This window comes from Tiliqua scincoides, chromosome 1, assembly GCF_035046505.1.
Source record: "Tiliqua scincoides isolate rTilSci1 chromosome 1, rTilSci1.hap2, whole genome shotgun sequence".
NCBI classification, from domain to species: domain Eukaryota; kingdom Metazoa; phylum Chordata; class Lepidosauria; order Squamata; family Scincidae; genus Tiliqua; species Tiliqua scincoides.
Window position 1 is genome coordinate 86,568,396 of NC_089821.1, and position 24,811 is coordinate 86,593,206.

Below are 24,811 nucleotides of genomic sequence, written 5' to 3' on the forward strand. Positions count from 1 at the left end.
AATTCTGGTAGAGATGCACCTCTGCCCATATCCAGAGTTATGAGCCAATTGCGAATTTCAGTAGGTCAAGCTTAAGGTTATGCAATTCAAAGTCTTTTCAGCCGGAACAATAGATATTAGTGTTTACTTAGTTTAAGATCATGATTTTTGTGGGTTTTTGACTTCTTTCGACAGCTATATGAAAAAACAAGGCCCAGTACAGCTACCAGCAATAGTGCAAACAGCACATAAAGAACTACTTCTGCATTAGATGATGTCAAGTCCAGTCCCAAAAACTGCACAGTCTCAGTGCGTATAGGCCAAGTTGTGCTGCTGGCTGGTGTAGTACCTTGTGTAGTACCTGGGAAGACACATATTAGCATAAATATTAACACAGCCAATACACTATATGAGAATTCTGTGTTAAAAGCAGTATTTCATTGTCTATGACAGAATGGGTTCTTGAGCCTCTAAATAAAGAAAAAACCCTCCTTGGCACTTCGCAGTACTATTGTTGGCAAATGGAAGGAAGAATTCAGCTAGTCATGTTGGAGGCAGAATCCAGGGTTAAGCATGCTCACTGGTTTGGTTCAGGTTTTTTTTTAATTCTAAAAAGCTTATATATGATTATTTGATCATATTTTTATTGTGTTAACTGTAGTGTGTTAACCACTTTGGGTTCTATAGAAGAAGTATATTATAAGTTTTTAAAAGCCTATTTGTTCTCTGTAGGGTTTTTAAAACCTAGACTCCCACAATACTTGCTCTACTTGATGACTTATCTGTGAAAATCCTATTATAATTGATTATAGTTATGCTCACACACTGATATAGTTAGAATCCCAAGTGAACAAGATCTCAACAGTCTTATTTTCCACTGGCACAGGTCATTAACATGCAAAGATTCTGATTCCATGCATGGACCTACTAAACTTTCAAAGAAACATGTACTTTCACCCATGTCTTACCATTAATCAGTATAACGGTTCAACTTGGGTAAATGTACCTACCTTCAGGTTGTGGCTGTAGACACCAGTGAGGCCCAGTGGCTGGATCTGGAAAGCCATTACACCTAATGATGGATGAATAATATTTTGAAGATGCCTTTGGAATCCTTGGTAGGTTTGGGTCTGTGTAGTTAGTAAAATACAGTCCAAATCTTTCAGCAAAGCCCACTGCCCATTCAAAATTGTCCATCAAGCTCCATACAGTGTAGCCTCGCAGATCAACACCATCAAGTATAACTCCTGTTCAAGAATATAGAGTAGTAAAAGATTCAGCATGGATATCTGAGAAGCTTACTCTGTAACACTGACTTACTACACATCTCAAAATGGTCAGACTTGGAGGAGAGAAGCAGCAGGGAGTAAGTACTTGACCTTTACTGCAACCACTGTTCTTCATACTCCCCAGTCACATGTTTACCTAGGTTTTGAACTCCAGGTGGAGTTGGAAAGGTAGTTTGGAATGAAGGATTGGTAAACTGGAAAACATACCCCCCCCCCCACACACATGCTTTGTTTAAAATACTTTCAACAAGCTTGCTTTCTTTAAAAAAAATAAATAGAGGAAACTGGTGTTGAAGCTGTGTCTGTAGCTAGCACCTCACTAACACTTATCTTGCAGGGAAAGGATGAAATGACCAAGCATCTTCTAATTATCTGGAAACACACCAATTTAGCAGAAACACACTGTACCTTTTAAAGCTTCGTTGATGTAATTCTTTAAATAATGTATTCGCCAGGTATCATTAAAACCCCCATCCACCCGTTCTGAAATCCCATTCTCAGTCACATAAATAGGTGGATTATTGTACTCGTCCTTGATCCACTTCAAGAGCCTTCTGAAGCCAAATGGGGTCACCTTCAACCAAAAGGAGCCAGAGCCCAGCCAGCTGCGGTCTGTAATTGAGGCAACTCCCCTGGGGAAGAGACCATAACATAACTATTGCTTCCATAACATAGGACAAGATGCACATGTGTACTGACACTTGCAAAACAGGTATTTCTAGTAGATGTCAGCAAAGCCAAGAAGATTGTTCTGTGGCACTAAAACCCTTTGTCAGGGTAGGGAGAATAGTGCAATGCTATGTATAAATGTGGGGTTAGGATGTAGCCAAATGCTGCTCTGCATTAACATTCTCTGGCAACCCCGTACAACAGACATCAGCACAGCTCCGAAGCATGCAAGTTTTGAGGAAGTCTGCTTACTTCTTACCTATCAGCATCATATGATGAAATAATAGCAGGATAGTTTAAGTTGGATGCCAATATTGTGGTATAGTGATTCAAACCAAAGAAGTCAAAGGTGCCTTTAATCCTCCGTTTTTCACTTTCAGTAAATTCAGGGAGACTGCATTACACACAAAAAAAGAAGAGGGTGGAAAAGGGGATTTCATATGAGAGTATTTACCAGAAGTGTATTATCCTGGTTTCCTTTTAAAAAATTGACACTTCAGGGGAAAAAAAAAAATCTTTAATCCATTTTTGCCCAGCCCACAGGTGTACACATTTGGTCCCTGTTGCATATATGCAACGCTGGGCAGAAATGGCTTAAAAAGAAGCACATTCTAACTAGTGATTTAATATGAATACCAATCAGGACTGCGTATGAACTTTGTCTTGTTCAAAAGCTCAAAACTAAGTTGTCATTAAAACATTGCAATAACAGTGGTAAAACCTTCCCCTGTATTTGTGGGGCTGCTATGATGTCACTGAATGCTCATGAATATGCTAGCAGCTCAAGGGGACTATGTGTCAGCACAGCCACTTTTCACTTCTCTTGCGTATACAAAATTATTGAGTGAACATACACTTTTCACATGCACTTTGATCCAAACTATAACCGAAGGGCTTCAGTGGCAAAACTCTCCAAACCTTGCTTATAACATGGGGCAGTTTTCTCAACACTTCTCAATATATAACCTCAGTGACATTTCAAACTAAACGACTTCTGCCATCTTTCACAGACAGTCTTAGAGATTTGGTCCCTGTCTCTCATTTGCCAGCCTCTTTTTCTTCTGATGCTCAACTACAGTCTTGGCTTATCATAGGCCACATTTCCACTAAAATCTAGGAAAGAAGTATCAATAGACACTGGCACAGCTTCAAGTTTTGTACCAGGTAGTACTAAAGTGTACTTTATTCAAAATGTAATTTTGAATAAAAACACATCTTTCTGCATTTCTAACTTTGGAAAACACCAAAATCTGTGAAAAAACACTATTTTCTCCCTCCTCTAACTATAGAAAACGCCACAAGAAGCTACTGCATGATTGGGCCCTTACCGTGATTTTCCTGAGCTTCTCTCCTGTATCCTCCTTTTCATCACTTCACTATAGTCACCGTTTTTGAATATTGGATGAGCAAACCAACCAGCATAGAACTGAGACAATAAAATTAAAAGAATGTTCATTAAGCAGTGTCCCTACAACAAGACTCTGTGCAGAGACAATAATGTTCTACAACTAGACTTAAAGGCAAAATGTCTCCTCTTGGGATCATGGTTTAAAGAGGAGAGCAAAAATACAACAGTACCTTCTTGGCATTTTACTCAGAGTATTTGTGTGGTCGAGAGGGGTACAAAACCAGTTATAAGACTAAAAACTTCATTGCCTTAGAATGACAGAATGAGAGTCTGGCCAATATGTATTCATCTAGGCATGATAATTGAATCAGGGAAGACCAGACTATGACAAAGTCAATTAATGCCACGTACAACAGGCACTATGTTAAGGTAGTGAAAACAGGGTTCTTAACCAAAAGCAACCGAATTCGCACCCACAAAGTGTTGAAGAACTTGTTGTATTACCTCAACATGTCGCTTGGCCGCATCGTGGTCTTCCTGTTTGTAAGGGTTCTTTGGTTCTGCCCACTCTGAACTGATGGTAAGAGAGATCAGTCCCCCTTGTTTTGGGCGGTATGTTTCATTGTAGAGATGCCAAACTTCCGCATGGGCCTTGATAAGGTTGTGCCCTACTATGTAAGGGGCTCGACCTGGTCTGGCAGAGATTCCTAGGAAGAGAGTGATAATGGCACAGGGTTACCCTTTTCTACAGTTGGTGGGAAAATACAATTAAAACAATAGCAAAGAGCTTACTTGGCTTCCTGCCCCATATAATGCCTTCAAGGTATTTCCTCCTTATAACAAATGTCTTTCATTAACTAAATAGCTGTCAGCACAGGGCCTCAGAGAAATACGACTAAGGTAACTTACTTGAATGGTTATTTTTAATTGGGTACAAGCCCCATGGATGGATTTTCTCCCATAAGTATTCTGTGATTAAGCTCTCGTATAAAGACATTAAAGAGTCTACTTCAAAACAATTGTGGCAACAAAGAGGTAAAAATCTAACTGCATGGGGACAACCTTCACAGGTCTTCCATCTGAGAGCAGATTCAAGTGATCAGCATATGTAGGCTTTCCATGACTTGTGCTTCCTGTTCCTGTTTCTGATATACTGTGTAGTGAGGACCATGAGCCCTAGATTATCTCTGAATATCATAGATCACAAAACTATCTGGACTTTCAGAAACGTTCATGTAATCAGTATGTCTTTTGTTTCCAAAGTTCCCCTCCTCAAAGGGCCATAGCAAGGTAGCAACCTTACCTGGAGCAGACACTCCATAACCGTGACCAAGATTAGCAATGACATATGGCTCATTCAAGGTTATCCAAAATTTCACTTTCTCCCCAAGTCTCTGAAAAAGAACCTCTGCATATTCTTTGAATCTCTGGATGATGGTGTCATTTTCCCATCCTCCAATGTTCTGAAGGGCCTGAGGGAGGTCCCAGTGGTACATAGTTACCTAGAGACAGAGACAGGCATGTACAGACATCAGGGCCTCTGAGAGGAATTTTATCAGGGGGTACAAAGTGTCTTTTGGGCCCCTTTGCAAAGAGGGAGGGAACCACATGCATGCTGTGTTAACTGCTGCTGCAAGCCATACACACCAGGCCCAGGAATGCATCCATGACCCTCCTGAACACAGTGTCAAATCTGGGAGGAAGCTCGCTTGCTACATTAGCTCTTTGGCTTGCGGATCCCATAACAATGAAGGAGTGTATAGAAGCTCAGGGACCCAGGTGTGGGGCTACTGCTGCTGCAGAAGTTCATTGTGGTCCAGTCTAGTGTGAGTCTAAACATGTTGATGCTAATTTTCTGTAATTAAATTTCTATATTTCAAAAATTTTAGAGAGACTTAGTTTGCTTGGTTTTCCATATTACTTTATCTAGCTGCCAATGCCATATGATCAGGGAGACCTGGGCTCTGCATCAAGAAGCCTAGTAGACCTGGGCTCCAAACACTGTTGTGGCTGTCAGCACCCTCCCCCTGCCTTAGTTTGCCCCCCATTCTGCCTGCCCCATTGCCCCCTCCCCCTTTGGGAAGGGGCCCAGAAGAAACTTCGTACCCCCTGACAGAATTCCTCTCATAGGCCCTGCTTAGCTCTGTGAAGATCTCACCATTGTTTAATGTGTCAATTACCCAATCAAAATGAAAGTTAGTGGGGTATAAGATGTTGCATTTGTATCAAGGAATCTGAAAGCCAGTCCCTGCTCAAACTTAAACCTTGCCAAGTGATCTTGGGGCAGTCACTCTCTCCCAGCACCAAATCTAGCTCACAGGTCTGGAGTGAGGATAAACTGCGCTACTTAGGAGAAAGACTCAATGTAAATATTACTTTCAATTAGTAAGTTCCACCTATCTTCTACTTTGATTTAAGGTTATCACTGGAAGCACAATTCCTCTGAAAGAAACACATCTTCATGTCCTAATCAACATAAACGACTTTATACATTGAACATAAGTGACTTTAAAAGGCTTATATTATAAGCACTCTCAGCCTGTCAATGTTTCTGAGTATTGACAGTATTTATTAATGGATCATATGATAAAACCTACTAAGTGCAATCTAATGAAAAAGCAAATTTCTACTATGTATCAAGAAGAGCAGCATATTTGCAGTGCCTGAAAAACCCACACACTAAACAAGTCTTGCAAAGATTACAAAAAAAGGGAATGCTATCTGTACATTTTGGTACGTATTTGTAGTTTATATGAACCACACTACAAATTTCTTGTAGTTGCCTACATTTCACAGAATATTTTGAAAAGACATAATTGAATGATTGTGTTCTTGATTTCTCTTTCTCTAAATTAGCCATTTTCAACCACTGTGCCGTGGCACACTAGTGTGCTGCAGATGATCTACAAGTGTGCGGCAGGAGTTTGTGGGAGGATCATTTGTTAGTAGGGCCACTGGGGGATGCGAGCTCCTGTTATCAGTGCAATGTGCCTTGTCAGAAAACTGATGGTGTGCTTTTCACAATCTTAGTGCCTTCTCAGTGTGCTGTGAGATGAAAAAGTTTGAAAATCTCTTCTCTAGATTATCGACAAGAACATGCTTGTCTTGAAGTGAAACAACTGACTGTAATAAACTATGCTTTCTCTTTTAGTTTATGTTTGTTTCACCTAAATAAAAATGCACTATCAAAAATCCTGCTGTGCTTTCTTTCCTACTTATAGGTTGTATGGATTCAACATTTTTGCATTTACCTGAGGCTGGATGTTGGCTGCAAGAAGACCATCAATAAACTTTTCATAGTATCTCAGACCAGCTTCATTTACATACTTGGTGGTTCCATCAGGAAGGACACGAGGCCAGGAAATGGAAAAGCGATAATGAGTCACTTGGAGGTCTTTCAGAATAGCCAGATCAGCATCCATCTTGTTGTAGCTGTCGCAGGCTATATCTCCATTTTCATCATTGCTGATTTTCAAAGGAGTGTGAGCAAACTGATCCCAAATGCTGAGGCCTTTCCCATCTGCTCTCCAGGCACCTTCAATCTTTAACAACACGAAATAATTAGTGACTCATTATCACCAAAGTAAATAGAATATTATAAAAAGCTAATTCTTTCAAGAGTCCTTGACGGTCACTACTGACAGCATTGACCTTATATGGTTTGCATATATCTTGCAAAATGAAGGCTTTGATTAACATTCACACCACAATCGATAGTCCTACCAAGAATATTTATATACTGTTTTCAACAAAAAAAAGTTCCTAAAGCAGTTTCTGTAGCAAAATTGATAAATAGCATATTAAATGCAACTTTCTAACCTGATAGGCTGCCGATGACACACTCCAAGCAAAGTTCTTGGGAAACTCCCCATAAAGAAAGTCATCTTCCTTTGGCTGCGGGATTCCATTTTGACGTATGATTTCAGAATAGTATATAGCAGAACGTTTTGGGGTTCTTGGCCTGTTTGGATTGGCAAAATCAACCTGATGCAGTCCAAATCGTGGATCATAACCATTTAACCATTCAAAAGAATCCATGAAAGACCAAACAACGTAGCCTCGAAGATTCACCCCATCCAGCTTGTAGGCTAAAAAGACAAACACCAACATACGTTTGTAATGTCATTCCTGCCACAATTCAAATCCCCCCCCCCCCCAATCTTGATGCCTCCTGCAATAGAGAACAAAAGCTTCCACTGAAAGCAAATTCCTCTTGAAAATAATGCACCGTGATAACGCATCAGAGCCTGGGCAAAACTCCCCAATCCCCTTATCAAACTTCCACTCCCTTTCACAGCCCAACACACTACTGTTTCTACAAAGGGACACACACTCACCAGGCCAAATTACATTTTTAGGGCAACATATAACTTGGCTTTAATGTACCCACATACTGGATTAGAGTTTAATCTTTCACACTGTGGTGCAGCTCTGTGATCAGGAATTCCTTCTTCAAAGAGAAGAAGCCCTCACCCATGAAGTGTGGCAGTGTGCAAGGGTACGATCCAACCTGTTTATTTCATTCTTTGTTATAGTTAATTACACACTTCCAAACCCTGAGAGTAAAGTATACATATAGCCCAGTTCTTCTTTCTACAAATGCTAGACCTGATAAGCATTGAAATCTGCAGGTTGGTCCTCACTGGGTTTACTTGGCAATTAGTGACACTGATTTCAGTGGGTTTTAAGTCCTTTCCTTAGAATCACAGCAAAGTGATGCTAGGCAGGCAGCCAAAAATTTTGTGGTAAGGGGGCCTGAGTGGGTAGCCTATCATGGCAGAGCAGGTCAAACATAATTATAGGTAGCGTTTGGATATTGAAATTAAATTAGCCTTAAACTTAATAAAATTAAAATGTCATAAAATGTAGCAATAAAAGGTTCTAATCATTGTCAGTTATCCCAGCCACCAGAAAATGGAAAGTGGAAGCAAAATTACTTCCTAGTGAACAACTGGATAGAAAGTTGCATACACACTTTTCTTCAAACTTCCTTGACCAAAAAGGTTGTAAATTCAGAGGCCCGGAATATCCCTGAGGGGTCCCCTCAGTGCCCCCTCCCCACGCATGACCAAGGAACATTTAATTATTTCTCCTGCAGAAAGAGCACTTCTCTCAAGTCTCACTAGTGTACCTCAGATGTACTTTGGGAAGGACTGGTCTAGAATCTTTCAGCTCTAAATTTAAAATAATAATAATAATTGATTTAACTGATAGAACTATAGGATCACCCAATGTAATCAGCCATCTACATCTGAATAATAGTCACAAGCCTTCACAGCTGTTATAATCATACCTTTCAAAGCTTCATCAATGTGAGTTTTATAGTAAAAATTTCTGCTTGTATCGTCGACATCAGATTCGGTTTTGATCCCAACTCCATTCTCAGTAATGTATATGGGAGGATTGCTGTATTCTTCTTTGATCCAGTTTAGAAGCCTTCGTAGCCCCCAGGGCACTGCTCGCATATTACTTAGCGCTGAGGTAGGCCAAGAAGAGTCTTTCTCTGATGCTTGTTCTTGGTCATTTTCATATGAAAATGGATTAAGCCTTGTGGTCTTGTGCCTTATAATGCTGGTGGTATAATAGTTCAGACAGAAGACATCAGCCGTACCACTTATATATTCCTTCTCTTCTTCTGTGAAGACTGGAAGTCGAGAAGATGGCAGTTTCTGTAGCTCACTTCTGTTTCCCACCGTCCACTTCATGGCCTCTGGGTAATCACCATTTTTAAAAATTGGGTGCGCAAACCACCCTGCCGTGAACTGAAGGAAGCGATCAGCAGCTTCCACATTCCGGGGATCATTCAGAATCTTTGGCTCAACCCAGTCTATGTTGATGCTCAAAGAAATGACTCCTTTCTGACTTTCTCTGTATTTTTGGTCATAAGTGTGATAGACTCTGGCATGAGCCTTCAGTATCACGTGAGTAACCTTATAGGCAGCATAACCGGGATCATCTTTCACATTTGGGGGAAATGTTGCCAAGTCATAGCCTAGCCAGGAAATTGCTATAGGCTCATTAAAAGTAATCCAGAACTTGACCCTATCTCCAAATGTCCGAAAACAAAAGTCCGCAAAATTATCAAAGAGTTCAATCAATATGGGATTCTCCCAGCCACCGATGTCTTGCAAAGCTTGTGGGAGATCCCAATGGTACAAAGTCACCATAGGGGTGATATTTCTGGCTAGTAAACCATCAATAAGCCGGTTGTAATAATCAACACCATGAATATTTATGGAATCGTTTCTTCCATACGGAAAAATTCGAGGCCATGACAGGGAAAAGCGATAACTGTTTACTCTTAAAGCTCTCAGCAAATAAAGATCTTCATCTAGTTTATTGTAGCTGTCACAAGCTATGTCTCCAGTATCATCATTTTTAATATTCCCTGGGATGTGGGTGAAGTTATCCCAGATGCTAGGTCCCTTTCCATCGGCATCCCAGCCTCCTTCAATTTGGTATGCAGCAGAAGAAGCACCCCAAAGAAAATCTTCTGAGAAGGTGCCATAAAAGTACATGTCTCTTTCGAAATCAGTCTGGTTTGAAAATTTTTCCCAGATGACTTTTGCCCTTGAAGGAACTTCTGAAGCTGGTAAACCAGGCAATTTTGGAGTAAGGAATATGTTCCTTTGGAGCGTTTGAAGAAATTTTTTTGCAACCTTGCTAGGGAAGCCATTATTTTCAATAACAGTGGAGAAGAAATATGCTGATTCTTTTGGTGTCCTCTGTCTGTTTGCATTTCCAAAATCCACAAGGTGCAGGCCAAACTTTTGTTTGTAACCTGATGGGCCTTCAAAGCCATCAATCAAAGATCGGGCAACATATGACTGAACATTGACGGCATCTAACTTTATAGCTGTCAACAAAGAGGAGGCAATTTAGTTTGGTTTCATTAATCCGTATACCATAAACAGTATAATCACAATTCTCCTTTCTTCCAATCCACGCTATAGTGATTTGAAATGCATCACTCATATTGTTCTGAGTGAACGAGGAAATCAAATAAATTCAGATACTAATTCTTAAGCAATATTTGGCTTTCAGCTGCACATATAAATTAAGTCTACTGAAAAATGCTGCTCTTGAGCCAATGTGGAAGTTCTGCCATAACAGTTCTTTCATATTTATGGATCCCTTTGGGATTTGGCAGTGATCAAGTGGTGATGCAGTCAGCATTCCATATATTCAGAGTCACAGACAAGGTGTTAACTAAGGTACCTTAGCCACAATCACAAAATGAACCATGCTCAAACTTCCCAATGGTGGTGGCCATAACTGCTTCTACATCCAGCTTCCAACTGGATCCTGCATCTTCCAACCCAAGGCAATACACTGCCTTTGTTTGGCACAGCAGAACAAAATATCAGCTCTGTCTGCTAAGTACGTAATGCAAGATGCTGCAGTTAAGCAAGAATAGGCATTACCTAACAATGGGCCCAATTCTATCCAACTTTCCAACATCAATGCAGCCTGGAGGTAAGGGGACAAACATTCCCTCACCTTGAGGAGACTCTGTGACCCCACCCCTTAACAGGATGCAGTGCATGTCCTGTTGACACAGCTGCATCCATGCTAGAACACTGGATAGGATTAGGTCCAAACCAACGGAAGTAAATTTTAAATTATCTGTGCATTATATTTACAAATAGTACAATCAATTGGTATTAATGTTGCCTTTACAGTAACAGTTTAGAACTGTCATCTTGATTAACTGTCCTCAAAATATGCATCTCAGTGAGGTCAGATTCTTGACCATTGCCCTTAGCTAACTGGGCAAAGAGGCACCTTTTTATGTGGTGTCTCTCTCATATTGGACAGGGGGAGAGCTACTGCCCTCGTTCAGTCTAGCATAGCATCTCCTAATGGCTGATATTTCCCTTTGTGTTTCTTTTGAGGTTGTGGATCCTTTAGGGACCCATTTTTCCAATTTTGTTGTCATTATTTAAGCCACTTGAAACATGGTTTTAAATGGAAAAGCATTGTATGAATTTTAATCCTTTCATCTCAAAAATACTCTTTCCCCCCATGTACTGATGGGACAAGATAAACTTCAGAAAACTTTCTAGCCTTGTTGAGAGAAGAGGGTGAGTAACTAAAGAGCTTTTCCACAATCTGACAAGTGAATTTCAGTTGCATGTTATGCTTGATGCATAACACAAGAACAAGAACTTTCTTACCTTTCAAAGCCTCATTGATATAGAGGCGATAGTAATCCAGCCTTGCAGTATCGTTAATAAAATCATCTCCATCATCTGCTGGTGCACCATTTCCTGCTATATAAATGGGAATGCTTGTCCCTGTGTATTCCTGGGACACAAACCTCAGCAATCTCCTCAGTCCCCAGGGAACCACATAGAGCCACGGCGCAGCTGTCTGTGGCCAAGAAGGGTCCACATGTTGGGAAAAGCCACCAATATTCTCATAGCTTGGAGTGCAGGTGAGATTAACTGAAGCACTAATGAGCCTGGAAGTGTAATGGGAAAGGCCAAAAAAGTCAGCAGTGCCATTCAACCGGAGCTTCTCGGCATCACTGAACACAGGAAGTCTGGCGATGGGAGTAGAACACTCTTGGTTCTTCTGCTGAATCTGGGATTTCAGGATGTCTGGGTAATCACCATTAACAAATATTGGGTGAGCAAACCAGCCCAGCATAAACTGCAAGTAGCGTTCAGCAGCTTTCACATCCTCAGGACTTTCCACCGACCTGGGTTCAGCCCAGTCCGAATTCAGCACTATTCCCACCTTCCCATGCTGCATGGGACGAAACAAGTTGTTATAAACATGCCAGGCTTCAGCATGAGCCTTGAGAACAACATGAGCCACCTTTTGGAAAGAGAAGAAAAGACAGTATTACTATTTGGCAGGTCCAATATTCTGCAGAGACAAATTGATCTACTTGCTCTTAAGGATGGAAGAATAACTAGAAACATCATATGTTCTGAGATATTCCTTGACCAAGATGCGTTGAAGATGCTTGTTTGAATAATCTGACCCATATTTTAATATCCTGATAATCAATAACATCAGAAATCCAAAGCCATAGTCCACACTGTAACGCTTTCTTTTGTCAGTCCTGCTCCAGTTTCTGGGACAAGCACCTCTGACATGCAAAGAAGTTGCGCTGTGTACTACAAAAGCGGGCACAAGATGGAGCCGTAATCCAACAGCTTCTTCTGCTGCTATACGGACTATTGGAAGGGGTTCTTCATCCTGAAGGCATCATTTTGTGAAAGCAATTGGTGAGGGTAGAAAGTAGGACTGAGCCATTTTCAAAACCAAGTACTGGATGTACCTTCTAGCTAATGTAGATTTTTCTTTCTCAAAAGCTCTGAGGTTTCAAAACAGGTTATCCTACCTCTTAATTATCAACAATGATCAAAATCAGTACTTCCTGCATTCCTACACAATGGAAGTAAAGTTTTTGATGGTTATAGACCAGAATGTGAAAATGGACAACTTTCATCGCTTTTGTCTCCTGAGTGCTATTTTCTGGGGGGGGGGGGGTCTAACTTTGTTTCACTGGCAGATTGTGGAGGAATGAATAGCCTCAGATTAGGAGGTAATCACCCATGATTCATGGAGCCATACATCGTGGCAAGTATTACACTGTTGGTACCTGATAGGATGCCTCTCCTGGATCAGCAGTTCCTGGAGGATGCTGACCGGTGCCATAGCCAGCATAGCTAATGACCCAGGGTTCGTGGAAAGTAATCCAATATTTAACTCGATCCCCAAAACTGGCAAAGCAGAAAGATGCATAGTCTATGAAAGCACTTATAATGTTCTCATTTTGCCAGCCTCCAAGATCTTGCAGAGCTTGTGGCAGGTCCCAGTGGAACAAGGTTATCATGGGTTCAACATCAGAATCCAGCAAGCTGTCTATGAGTTTGTTGTAGTAGTCCACGCCTCGAGGATTCAAGCTGTCCTTATAGCCAGATGGAAATATCCTAGGCCATGATAAAGAAAACTTATAGATCTTCGGCTGAAGGCCTCTCAGTAGGTAAACGTCATAGTCAATCTTGTGGTAGCTGTCACATGCAATGTCAGCTGTTTGATTCATGTGGACGTGGCCCTGATGCCCAAATTGGTCCCAGATACTTTCTCCTTTCCCATCCTCTGCCCATCCTCCCTCAACATTAAAAGATCCTGTCGAAGTTCCCCAGACAAAGCCACTTGGGAAAACGTCATGCAAAAAAGAGTCTCTGTCTGACTCAGACTGGTTGGCAAATGTTTCCCAAATCATTTGATAGGATGACATGGCAGGTGGCTGCTCCTTCTTTGGCTTTGGTTGGATGGGCAGATCTTCCATGTAAGGGCTAAAGAAGAAAATAAGAATGAATATGAATACATATAATTGGACTTTGGTGCAGCGGCCTAGCAGGGCAGGAGGCCTGAGGGAGTACTGTGATCCATGGCAACACTCCATGGGGGGGATGGCTCATGGCGTCACACAACCTGTTGTTGTCCATCATTTGCATCCACGGCTGCCACAGCTTCTGAGGGCGGGCATCACCTTTGCTGAGCTGCATGACCACAGCGATGGCACCTGCAGAGGCCCCAGCCCACTTCTCATCACCATGCATGATGACCCAGCATGCACTGAGGCACTGCTGTCCAACCTTACCTGGCTGCTCACCACCCTGGGCCACCTTTTCCTGACACCCTTTGTGGATAGCATCACATGGAGCTCTGGAGGAGCTGAGCTGGAATGCCCATCTAGACTGCCAAAGCACTGTGGCTACTCTATTACCTACAGGAAGATGATGCTTTGCAGCGCAAGGCCAACTAGCTCTGGTTGAAGAGCTTCCTGGAGCGCATCCCCAACCACCAAAAATTAATAAATTACCGGCTGGGGGCTGTGTTTGGGCAAGGGAAAGTTTTGCAGGGTGTCCCTGAGTGAGATGTGATCAGGGTAAGATGTGATCATAGCCGGGGTGGAGTGGGTGTCACAGAGAGAGAGCGAGAGAGCGAGAGAGAGAGAATGTGTGAGCAGAGGAGCCACCAGCAATGGCTGCCACTTGTGCTCTCCCCCCCCCATGTCTGGAATTAAGGCCCCCAAAGGGGCCAGCTTCCTGTATCTCACAGCAGCCCACCAAATGCCCCAGGGAGCACACCAGACAACAAGAGACCTCATCCTGGTGCCCTCCCTTGCATTTGCATTCTGACATAGCCCATTTTAAAATCAGGAGGTTGCACAAACACATCATGGCTTGTAACCCGTAATGGATTTTTCTGCAGAAACTTGTCCAATCCCCTTTTAAAGACATCCAGACCAGATGCCGTCACCACATCCTGTGGCAAGGAGTTCCACAGACTGGCCACACGCTGAGGAAAGAAATATTTTCTTTTGTCTGTCCTAACTCTCCCAACACTCAATTTTAGTGGATGTCCCTGGTTCTGGTGTTATGTGAGAGTGTAAAGAGCATCTCTCTATCCACTTTATCCTTCCCATGCATAATTTTGTATGTCTCAATCATGTCCCCCCTCAGGTGTCTCTTTTCTAGGTTGAAGTCTCTCTTGCTTTTCCTCCTCCTTCCTTCCCTCTCCCTATTTCCACCTCTTCCAAAATAATCCAGAGATTATGATGATGACGACGACTGCTGATTAATCAACAGGTAAGTAGTGGTGCTGGTTAAAGCGGGGGGGGGGGAAGAGATTAAAGGGAAGTGTTAGAAAGAGGAAAATCATAGAATGTTGTATGTTGGAGTTCTATGTATGCAATTATACACACACACACACAATAAAGGTCAACATTAATTAATTCAATTTAATATAATATTAATTTAATTAATTAAATTCAACTACGGTGGGTGCCAAAATTTTAGATAAGACGTCAAAACTTGGATAAGAATAATTCATGGTGTGAAAATACAAAATGCATTCCAGAAATCTGAACTATTCAGTCCAGCTCAGATATGTAATAATGCTGAATTCTGCCAGTCCAATGCAACTTCTCTTGACTAAGTCAGATTCCATACTGAAAAAATAGATAAATTTCTACTGCATGATTTTTAACTGAATCTTCAATATATATGCAACTGTTATGGACATCTAAAATCTGTTAACAAGTTGCTTTGATAAACAGAGATTCTCTAAGAGTTCTATAGAGCAGAAAGGCACATGATCCATCTTCTCTCTCATGCATGAGCTGTGAAAACTCCATTTACCTGGTAAAACAGAGGTTAGTTTATGAAGTCTATTAAGTAGCAGGAAGTGACACTGTCAGACTGTTCCTGATGTTTCTATTAAAATGAGTCAGGAAGCCATTTACAGCTGAGTGGACTGCAGTTGGCCGACACATACATGAGCATATAGCCTTTCCCAAAACTGCTCCCCTGTGGTCTACCTCCATGTTATCTCTATAAATCAGGGCTGTCCAAAGTTTTTGGCAGGAGGGCCACATTGTCTCTCTGACATTGTGTTGGGGGATGGGGAAGAATTAATTTACATTTAAAATTTGAATAAATTTACATAAGTTTACATAAATGAATATATTAAAGATGAACTTATATGAATGAATGAAGGTCTTGCAATAGCTCAAGGCCTATAAAGGCCTTGCACAGAGCAAGGCTGGCCTTTCCTTTGCTGCTGCTACTGCATCACAGACGTGAAAAAACAAGCAGTGGAGGGAGCCCTCATCCCACAGCTAACGTGAGAGGTCAAACAGTTGCCCTCACTCTGAGAGCAGTTGCGTCAGGCCAGTGTGGGCTCCAATGAAGCTCCAGAGGGCCAGAGGCTCATTGGAGACTGGGAGATCCCTGAGGGCCACATTGAGAGGCCTTGCGGGCCCAAGTGGCCCCAGGGCCGGGGTTTGGGCACCCCTGCTATAAATGAAAGGTCCGTGCACATTCTAATCATATTGCAATTTTCCCAACATGTGTAAACAGACAGTGGTGGAGGTAGAGGAGGGGATGGTAGCATGGGAAACAATGCAATCAGACTGACATATTTGATCCATACATTAACCGAAGCGATGTACAGCTTGACTAAATGTGAAGCATTTTAGGGGCATCCACCATCCCACCCTGATCACACAAAAACTGGGCCTTAGAATGGCTAAGAGCCCAATCCTATGCATGTCTACTCAGAAGTAAGCCTCATTAGAGTCAGTGGGGCTTACTCCCAGGAAAGTGTGGATAGGATTGGGCTGTCAATCCATCATCCCTAGTGAAAAGTGATAAAACTGTAAATAAGTTTATCACTATAGAAGCCATTTCAGTCATTAGTGGGAGAAGAATACTTTCTCCAAACATTAACACACAGAAGCTGGTGTAACGTGTTGGATGACCTTCATTTATGAAAAGCTGTCCAAAACACCTCATTTGGCAGACTCTCTTGTAAGCTGATCCAATACATGTTTAGTCAAAATTAACTCCCCCTTTGCTCCCCTTTAACTCCTCCTAAGAAAAGACTGCAGCCTGAATTGCCAAAAGAGACAATGTTTCTTAATGAACCCAAATAATTCAAGAATTAAAATTTTTATGGTACCGAGCTGCTTCAGTGGATGAGTTGTCCAAGAAGTGATTCACATCATATCCTATGGCAAATATTTGATCTTTATGAATGGCTAAAAGACAGGGAGAAAAAGGAATCAATGCAATGGAAGAGGATGTTATTCTATTACGTTCTGTCCCACCCTGCAGTTCTTTTTCAGTGAAATCCAGAAGCATTGATGCTAGCGGTTCAAATACGCCACCATAATGCCTTTATTGTCTTCCCTCTATTTCCCCAAGACTGAGACACAAGATCCACAATTCTCAATTCACCTACCATCAAAAATGGAAGCCACTACTGCATATAGATCTTCATGCTTGGAAGAACATTCATGGAACTTTAAACTAAAGAGCAATACTTCCATGTTCATAGTGGCGTGCTGAAAAAAAAATCAAACACATATGAAACATCAGTGGATAAACCTGCAGAAGTCTTGGCATCTGTAACATTAAATGTAAAGAATATAAAACCAGGAAAAGTGTAGCTTGAGGCTGAGTGGCCAGAGGCAGAGGAGGAAACCGCAGCTTGTCCTTCATAGCTGTGGAGAAGAGGAGCAGACATGCAAAGAGATCCTTCTGCTGAAACTCCTCCCTCTGCAGGACTGAATGATAAACAGCTATGCTAACCTCCTCTGCATCTGGTCACTCCAGCTTGAGGAGCATTCAAAGGCTTCTTCTCATGCACTGTTTACAAGTGTGCATTGTGAAGTCCTTATAAGCTTATTGGGCTCTCCTGTCACACCTTTCACCAGCATATTCTCCCCTCTCTGGGCTGGTTTGGACGACGTTTCTATTGCCTTTGGTACTCTATCACCTAACTCGACTGCACATTAAACCTCAAGAGCCTCTTCTCCCAAGGTATGCAGCAAAATGGTCACCTTTATCTCTTCCACCTTTGGTTCTGAGATTCTCAAATCACCTTCTCTAATACTCAGCAAGACTGCCAATTACTGATAAAGGTGGCAGGCTTTGAAACTGTTTCAATTTTTAGGGCAGTTCTTTTTTTGGAGGGGGGTGGGTATTTTGGAAAGTCGTGTGTGTGTGTGTGTGTGTGTGTGTGTGTGTGTGTGTGTGTGTGTGTGTGTGTGTGTGTGGATGGCATCTAAAAGCAGGTGCAAAGCCCAGAACTTGTGCAGTTCTCTCCTGCCACATCAGTCTGAATCCTCAATCCCTGTGCATCAACTCACTTCTGACACCATATCATGTGGTAGAGGAGACACATACGCAAGGATGGCTCAGAAATTGGGCTCCAAAACTGTGCTGGCTTCAGTTCTTTATTGGGGTTTCAGTACACACAGAGACAAAGTGTGGTCTCTGCTGCAATCTGTTTCCTTGAGCTACTTGAGCTTGTAGCCAGTAACTACAGAAAAGAAATCTTTTGTTGGCCTTGTGTGAACTAATCTTGAAGGGACCATATCAAAATATACTAAATAGCACTTTAAACCACCCTCCTTGACACGTGTAGACCAGATCTTACTGTGCTCTGATCATATCCATTTCTAGAGCTGTTTCTGCTTGCGCATTTCATAGAATTCATCACTGTGCCCAAGCATCAGTTTTACTTCTGATTTCTAAATGCCCCAACTGGAAGATGCAGTCATCAAGGCTTTGCAACAACAGAACTACACTTAAATTCAGCTAAATAAGACAGCTTTCATTCACCTTCAGCTGGTTTATATGATATTTCCTCCCAACCAACTGATCCAAGATTTGCACAGACAAGAAGTGCATGTATCTTGCCCCTTTCTCTTCTGGGTGACTTGAGACTGTTTTTTTCTTCATGTGTGTGTGTGTGTGTGGGTTTGAATGAATTCCCCCAAGCATGAAGGAAACTGGTATGCACATTACGAGTAGGTATGGCCCAAATCCTAACCAACTTTTCAGCACTGACACAGCTGTTCCAATTGGGCGTGTGCAGTTGGGTGGCAGTCATGGAGGCCTCTTCAAGGTAAGGGAATGCTTGTTCCCTTACTTTGGTGCTGGGAAGTTGGTTAGGATTGTACCCTATATCTTTTTTTCACATGGGCTGAGCTGGAGGGAGAATATAATCTAAACTGGCCCCATGACAATTTATCACTCACTTTTTTCTTTGACTGCACTGCTGTCCACATGCTACACTGTTTTCTCTCTTGGTGAAAAAAATTGTCTTCTATGCATTGAAACTGATGTACCATGAGCCTAACACAAGGAGATGTCCTTAAATAAGTAACAATCTAAATGCATGTAAAAGACACCATACAAAAGAGGCCAAAGACAGCCGTAAAGTTACTCAGTACAATTACCTGCAATTCAGTCACCATCTTTTGGAACCCTGCTTCATTATTACAATTGTACAGTAAACCAAAAGAGAGAAAGTCCAGAGAGTCCTGAAAAGAAAACAGAGCATTATCACAGAGAGAAAGCTGTGCTTAAATGAAAGTTAAAATTACTTGCTGAGCCCACCAACACTTCCAGATCCTTGATTGACAACATCCCTTACAGTCCCAGGGAGTCCCAGGTAGGCAGTAGAGTCTTAAGTTGCCAACAGGCTGTTTCTTTTTTTTTGGGGGGGGGGGTGTCACTTGCAGATCTGAGTTACAATAGTCATTTAATCAGGCCCAGCCTAGTTTATAGTTGAAGACCATCACTTTGAATCGTGCCTAGAAGCAGATCAACACCCTCCATAGCCAAATACTGGTAAATTATGTTCTGTATATCTGGTCTCAGTTAGAAATGTGGCAACTGTGTTTTGTGTGTTTGATCCTTGCTCAAATACAAGTTACATGTAGGAAGAGACTGCCAAGGAAATAAAATGCATCACCAAAACTGAAGTTAAAAATGATCCTGATGGCATCAGCCCAGCTTCATTGACATCTAGTGAAAGAGACAGTTCACCACCTGAAATTCAGGAAAAAAAGAAAAATTGCACATTATCTACACTAACTTCAAATTATTTACTGTGGAAGGAAAAAGAGACTCCCAGTAGAACCAACTCCAACTGTTAACATAAAATATTCCTATTATAAATTACCATCAATATGCATGATGCTTCAGGAAAGTGAATGACTTACATCCTAATATGTGGTGCAGGGCCAACACAGAAGGGGCAATGGTGGCAGAATGTCCGTTAAATTCAGCATTGTACACTTGGGGCTTAGTTTCACAGTGGAATGAGGACTGTGCAAAGGCTGCATGGAAAAAGTGGGTTTTGAGAAGAGATCTTGAAGGGAGAGCGAGGGAGTTGAGGTCATGGAGAAGTTCTGGGAAGGAATCAACAGGTAAGGGGCAGCAAGGGAAAAAGGCAAATTTTGATGGATAAGAAGATGGGGCTGTCACAGCCAAAGTGATACTGAGTTACAAGAGCAGTAAGATGAGAGAGCCACTGAAGGAAAGAATGGGGATTTGTGCTGGATTTGTGCCTATTTTTAAAAAGGGAAAGAGGGGGGACCCGGGAAACTATAGGCCGGTCAGCCTAACATCCATACCGGGTAAGATGGTGGAATGCCTCATCAAAGATAGGATCTCAAAACACATAGACGAACAGGCCTTGCTGAGGGAGAGTCAGCATGGCTTCTGTAAGGGTAAGTCTTGCCTCACAAACCTTATAGAATTCTTTGAAAAGGTCAACAGGCATGTGGATGCGGGAGAACCCGTGGACATTATATATCTGGACTTTCAGAAGGCGTTTGACACGGTCCCTCACCAAAGGCTACTGAAAAAACTCCACAGTCAGGGAATTAGAGGACAGGTCCTCTCGTGGATTGAGAACTGGTTGGAGGCCAGGAAGCAGAGAGTGGGTGTCAATGGGCAATTTTCACAATGGAGAGAGGTGAAAAGCGGTGTGCCCCAAGGATCTGTCCTGGGACCGGTGCTTTTCAACCTCTTCATAAATGACCTGGAGACAGGGTTGAGCAGTGAAGTGGCTAAGTTTGCAGACGACACCAAACTTTTCCGAGTGGTAAAGACCAGAAGTGATTGTGAGGAGCTCCAGAAGGATCTCTCCAGACTGGCAGAATGGGCAGCAAAATGGCAGATGCGCTTCAATGTCAGTAAGTGTAAAGTCATGCACATTGGGGCAAAAAATCAAAACTTCACATATAGGCTGATGGGTTCTGAGCTGTCTGTGACAGATCAGGAGAGAGATCTTGGGGTGGTGGTGGACAGGTCGATGAAAGTGTCGACCCAATGTGCGGCGGCAGTGAAGAAGGCCAATTCTATGCTTGGGATCATTAGGAAGGGTATTGAGAACAAAACGGCTAATATTATAATGCCATTGTACAAATCGATGGTAAGGCCACACCTGGAGTATTGTGTCCAGTTCTGGTCGCCACATCTCAAAAAAGACATAGTGGAAATGGAAAAGGTGCAAAAGAGAGCGACTAAGCTGATTACGGGGCTGGGGCACCTTCCTTATGAGGAAAGGCTACGGCGTTTGGGCCTCTTCAGCCTAGAAAAGAGACGCTTGAGGGGGGACATGATTGAGACATACAAAATTATGCAGGGGATGGACAGAGTGGATAGGGAGATGCTCTTTACACTCTCACATAATACCAGAACCAGGGGACATCCACTAAAATTGAGTGTTGGGCGGGTTAGGACAGACAAAAGAAAATATTTCTTTACTCAGCGCGTGGTCGGTCTGTGGAACTCCTTGCCACAGGATGTGGTGCTGGCGTCTAGCCTAGACGCCTTTAAAAGGGGATTGGACAAGTTTCTGGAGGAAAAATCCATTATGGGGTACAAGCCATGATGTGTATGCGCAACCTCCTGATTTTAGGAATGGGTTAAGTCAGAATGCCAGATGCAAGGGAGCGCACCAGGATGAGGTCTCTTGTTATCAGGTGTGCTCCCTGGGCATTTGGTGGGCCGCTGTGAGATACAGGAAGCTGGACTAGATGGGCCTATGGCCTGATCCAGTGGGGCTGTTCTTATGTTCTTATGTTATGTTCTTATGCTGGGTAGGAGTGCAAACCAGAAACCAATGTAGGGATTTAAAAAGAAGATCATCAACGTAGTCTCTGAGCAATGAAAGAATTACTTTGGTATCAGAGGTCTGGACAGAGGTGAGATGGTTATAGTATACCAGTGGAAGACCAAAGAGGAAAATTGCACTAGTTAGGAGATAGAAAAGCACGAGCCAGTTTTCAGCAAGGGGTTGGAGTCATATTTTTGCAGTTTTGTATAGGGTGAAGGGACATGACTTGGTATTGGACTGAACTTGGAGAACAAAGGAAAGGAGGAGTTAAAGATGAAGACAGAACTCCAGACCTACTGAGCAGGGTGGATAGTGAGACGTTGCCAATAGATGCAGGATGGAGAGGAATGCTTGGGAGCAAAGATCAGAAGCTCAGTCTTAAACATATTGAAACAATGATGAAAAGCAAAAGCAGAGCCGTCAGATAGGTATACAGTAGAGGAGGAATAAGCAAGTAGAAGGAATAGCAACCTAAAATCAGAAGGGGTCAGGATCAAGGAAGAATGCAGATGAATTAGTCAGGACAATAGGGCAGTTAGAGAACATAAAAACAGCCCCACTGGATCAGGCCATAGGCCCATCTAGTCCAGCTTCCTGCATCTCACAGCAGCCCACCAAATGCCCCAGGAGCACACCAGACAACAAGAGACCTCACCCTGGTGCCCTCCCTTGCATCTGGCATTCTGACGTAGCCCATTTCTAAAATCAGGAGGCTGCACATACACATCGTGACTTGTAACCCATAATGGATTTTTCCTCCAGAAACTTGTCCAATCCCCTTTTAAAGGCATCCAGGCCAGATGCTATCACCACATCCTGTGGCAAGGAGTTCCACAGACCAACCACATGCTGAGTAAAGAAATATTTTCTTTTGTCTGTCCTAACTCTCCCAACACTCAATTTTAGTGGATGTCCCCGGGTCCTGATGTTATGTGAGAGTGTAAAGAGCATCTCTCTATCCACTCTGTCCATCCCCTGCATAATTTTGTATGTCTCAATCATGTCCCCCCTCAGGCGTCTCTTTTCTAGGCTGAAGAGGCCCAAACGCCATAGCCTTTCCTCATAAGAAGGTGCCCCAGCCCAGTAATCATCTTAGTTGCTCTCTTTTGCACCTTTTCCATTTCCACTATGTCCTTTTTGAGATGTGGCGACCAGAACTGGACACAATACTCCAGGTGTGGCTGTACCATTGATTTGTACAACGGCATTATAATATTAGCCATTTTGTTCTCAATACCTTTTCTAATGATCCCAAGCATAGAATTGGCCTTCTTTACTGCTGCCGCACACTGGGTCGACACTTTCATCGACCTGCCCACCACCACCCCAAGATCTCTCTCCTGAGGGGTTGATGGATTTTAGGAGGAAGCTAATTAGAAGAGATCAGAGCTGATAGAGTTGCTTGTCAGCTATGGATATAGCCTTTAGAATCTCTATGAAGTCCTCTTAAAGTACTCCTTCACGATTTCTTTTCCATACATTTTCCCCCAGGACTACATGCTATCATTTGAAGTCAGTGAATTGTTACTGGTTAAAACACCACTAAATACATGTCCAGACAACCGGGTGCCCTCTCCTATACACCATTAACTTTGCTGTAGTGCAACAAAGGGAGGGGAGGAACCTACTGGTGTTGTGTAATCCTGTGCTCTAAGGTCATTAAATGTGCAGTTATTCAGGATTCATGCTACATTGCTCAGAGAAGACACATGAAGCATCCCATCCAACCCCCATTTCTTTTACCTTGAGAGTATTTTTCATGGTAGATTTTGTAAACCTTCTGATGCGCTGCAGCTAGCTTCTGAAGAGGCAGGGCTAGTGGATCTCCATGGATCTCCAATCCCTCGGTGGTCTCAGGCAAGTCGCTGAAAGTCAGCCAGGTGTCAACAAAAAGACCAAAAGACCAAAAGCAAAAGTCTGCATATTCTGCAAAGAGGTCAGTGAACGTTGTAGGCTCCCTCAAAGCAAGCTGAGTGCTCAAAGACTTCGGCAAACGTTTGTGATGTAGAATTAAAATCGGCTTAAGATCTGCAGCCAAGAGAGTGCTGAGAAGTTTCCTGTAGCATATGACATTAGTCTTGTTGGGTTTATCTGTGTTCCCTTCTGGCAGGATTTGAGTCCAAGGCAAGAAGACCTTAAAGTGAGTCACCCCATTTTCACTGAGCTTTAAAAAGTATGGTGTCAAGGAAGGGAGTGAAGGCAAATGGCAAAGAAATTCTGGCTGTGCCCCTCCAGAATTTAACGCTGGTTCTCCTAGAGGTCTGCTCTGGAAGTTTAAATCACTCACTAACTCATCAGTAAGGGGACCAGCAATGAACATAAGCCTCTGAACTGCATCCTTGGGTACTCCAAGGCACGGCAAAGCAAGCAGAAAAATCCAGCACAGCTTGTATACCAGCTCCATCTTTACTAATGCATCGCAACATGAGAATGCATGCTACTTTTGTACTAGATGAAAGATAATAAAATTAACATTTAACTTACATTATCAATCACCAAAGATATGAGGTTGCCCAACTGCAATCAACCCAAAGATAACACAGTCAAAGGTTTAAGTTTCATTGTAGGGGTGTTTTAAAAAAAACAACCAAGTAGGTTCAGCATGCAACTTGTGAAAGTAGGAAATATTGGCCATCCTGTTTTGATCATCAGAAACCACAGAAACCCTAAGGGGCTCAGGACAGGAAGGAAACACAAGTTGCCAAAACCATACTTTCTTGTAATGCTAATGCAGAGGCAATGAGGTCATTGTATGGAAAAACTAGCAGGTGGATTCTCAACCTTGCCCATGAAAATGCCCTCCTCCTCTGACCATTTCTGAACTCTTTTTTGTCTCAGTTGTGTTCTGAGACTGGAAAAAAGGGTGGCTGTTGGGATATGTGTTTGAAGCTGTACCCAAGAGGTTATGACCAAATCATAACAATGCAAAATTCACAATGTTTAAGTCACCTGCTCTAGATTTATCCCCTGATCCCTGTATGACAGTGGTTCCCAAACGTTTTTGACTGGTGGTTGACCCTGCTGAGTCTACAATGATCCTACTGGGCCATTCGCAGCAGCTCACCATTAGGGTTACAAT

At 42.5% G+C, this 24,811-nt stretch overlaps 1 protein-coding gene across 1 annotated transcript; it reads right to left on the bottom strand.

Moving 5' to 3' along the window:
- Positions 1-116: 116 nt before the first annotated feature.
- On the bottom strand, positions 117-24,136 carry LCT (lactase). Its single transcript, XM_066621514.1, has 17 exons — positions 23,476-24,136; positions 19,579-19,655; positions 19,061-19,144; positions 17,056-17,158; positions 16,774-16,852; positions 12,902-13,601; positions 11,463-12,108; positions 8,579-10,141; positions 7,105-7,373; positions 6,537-6,827; positions 4,589-4,787; positions 3,790-3,992; positions 3,266-3,363; positions 2,197-2,331; positions 1,677-1,900; positions 990-1,226; positions 117-316 (listed from the first exon to the last, which is right to left on the bottom strand). The coding sequence occupies exons 1-17, from the start codon at positions 24,134-24,136 to the stop codon at positions 117-119; spliced, it is 5,769 nt and encodes a 1,922-aa protein (XP_066477611.1).
- Positions 24,137-24,811: the final 675 nt, after the last annotated feature.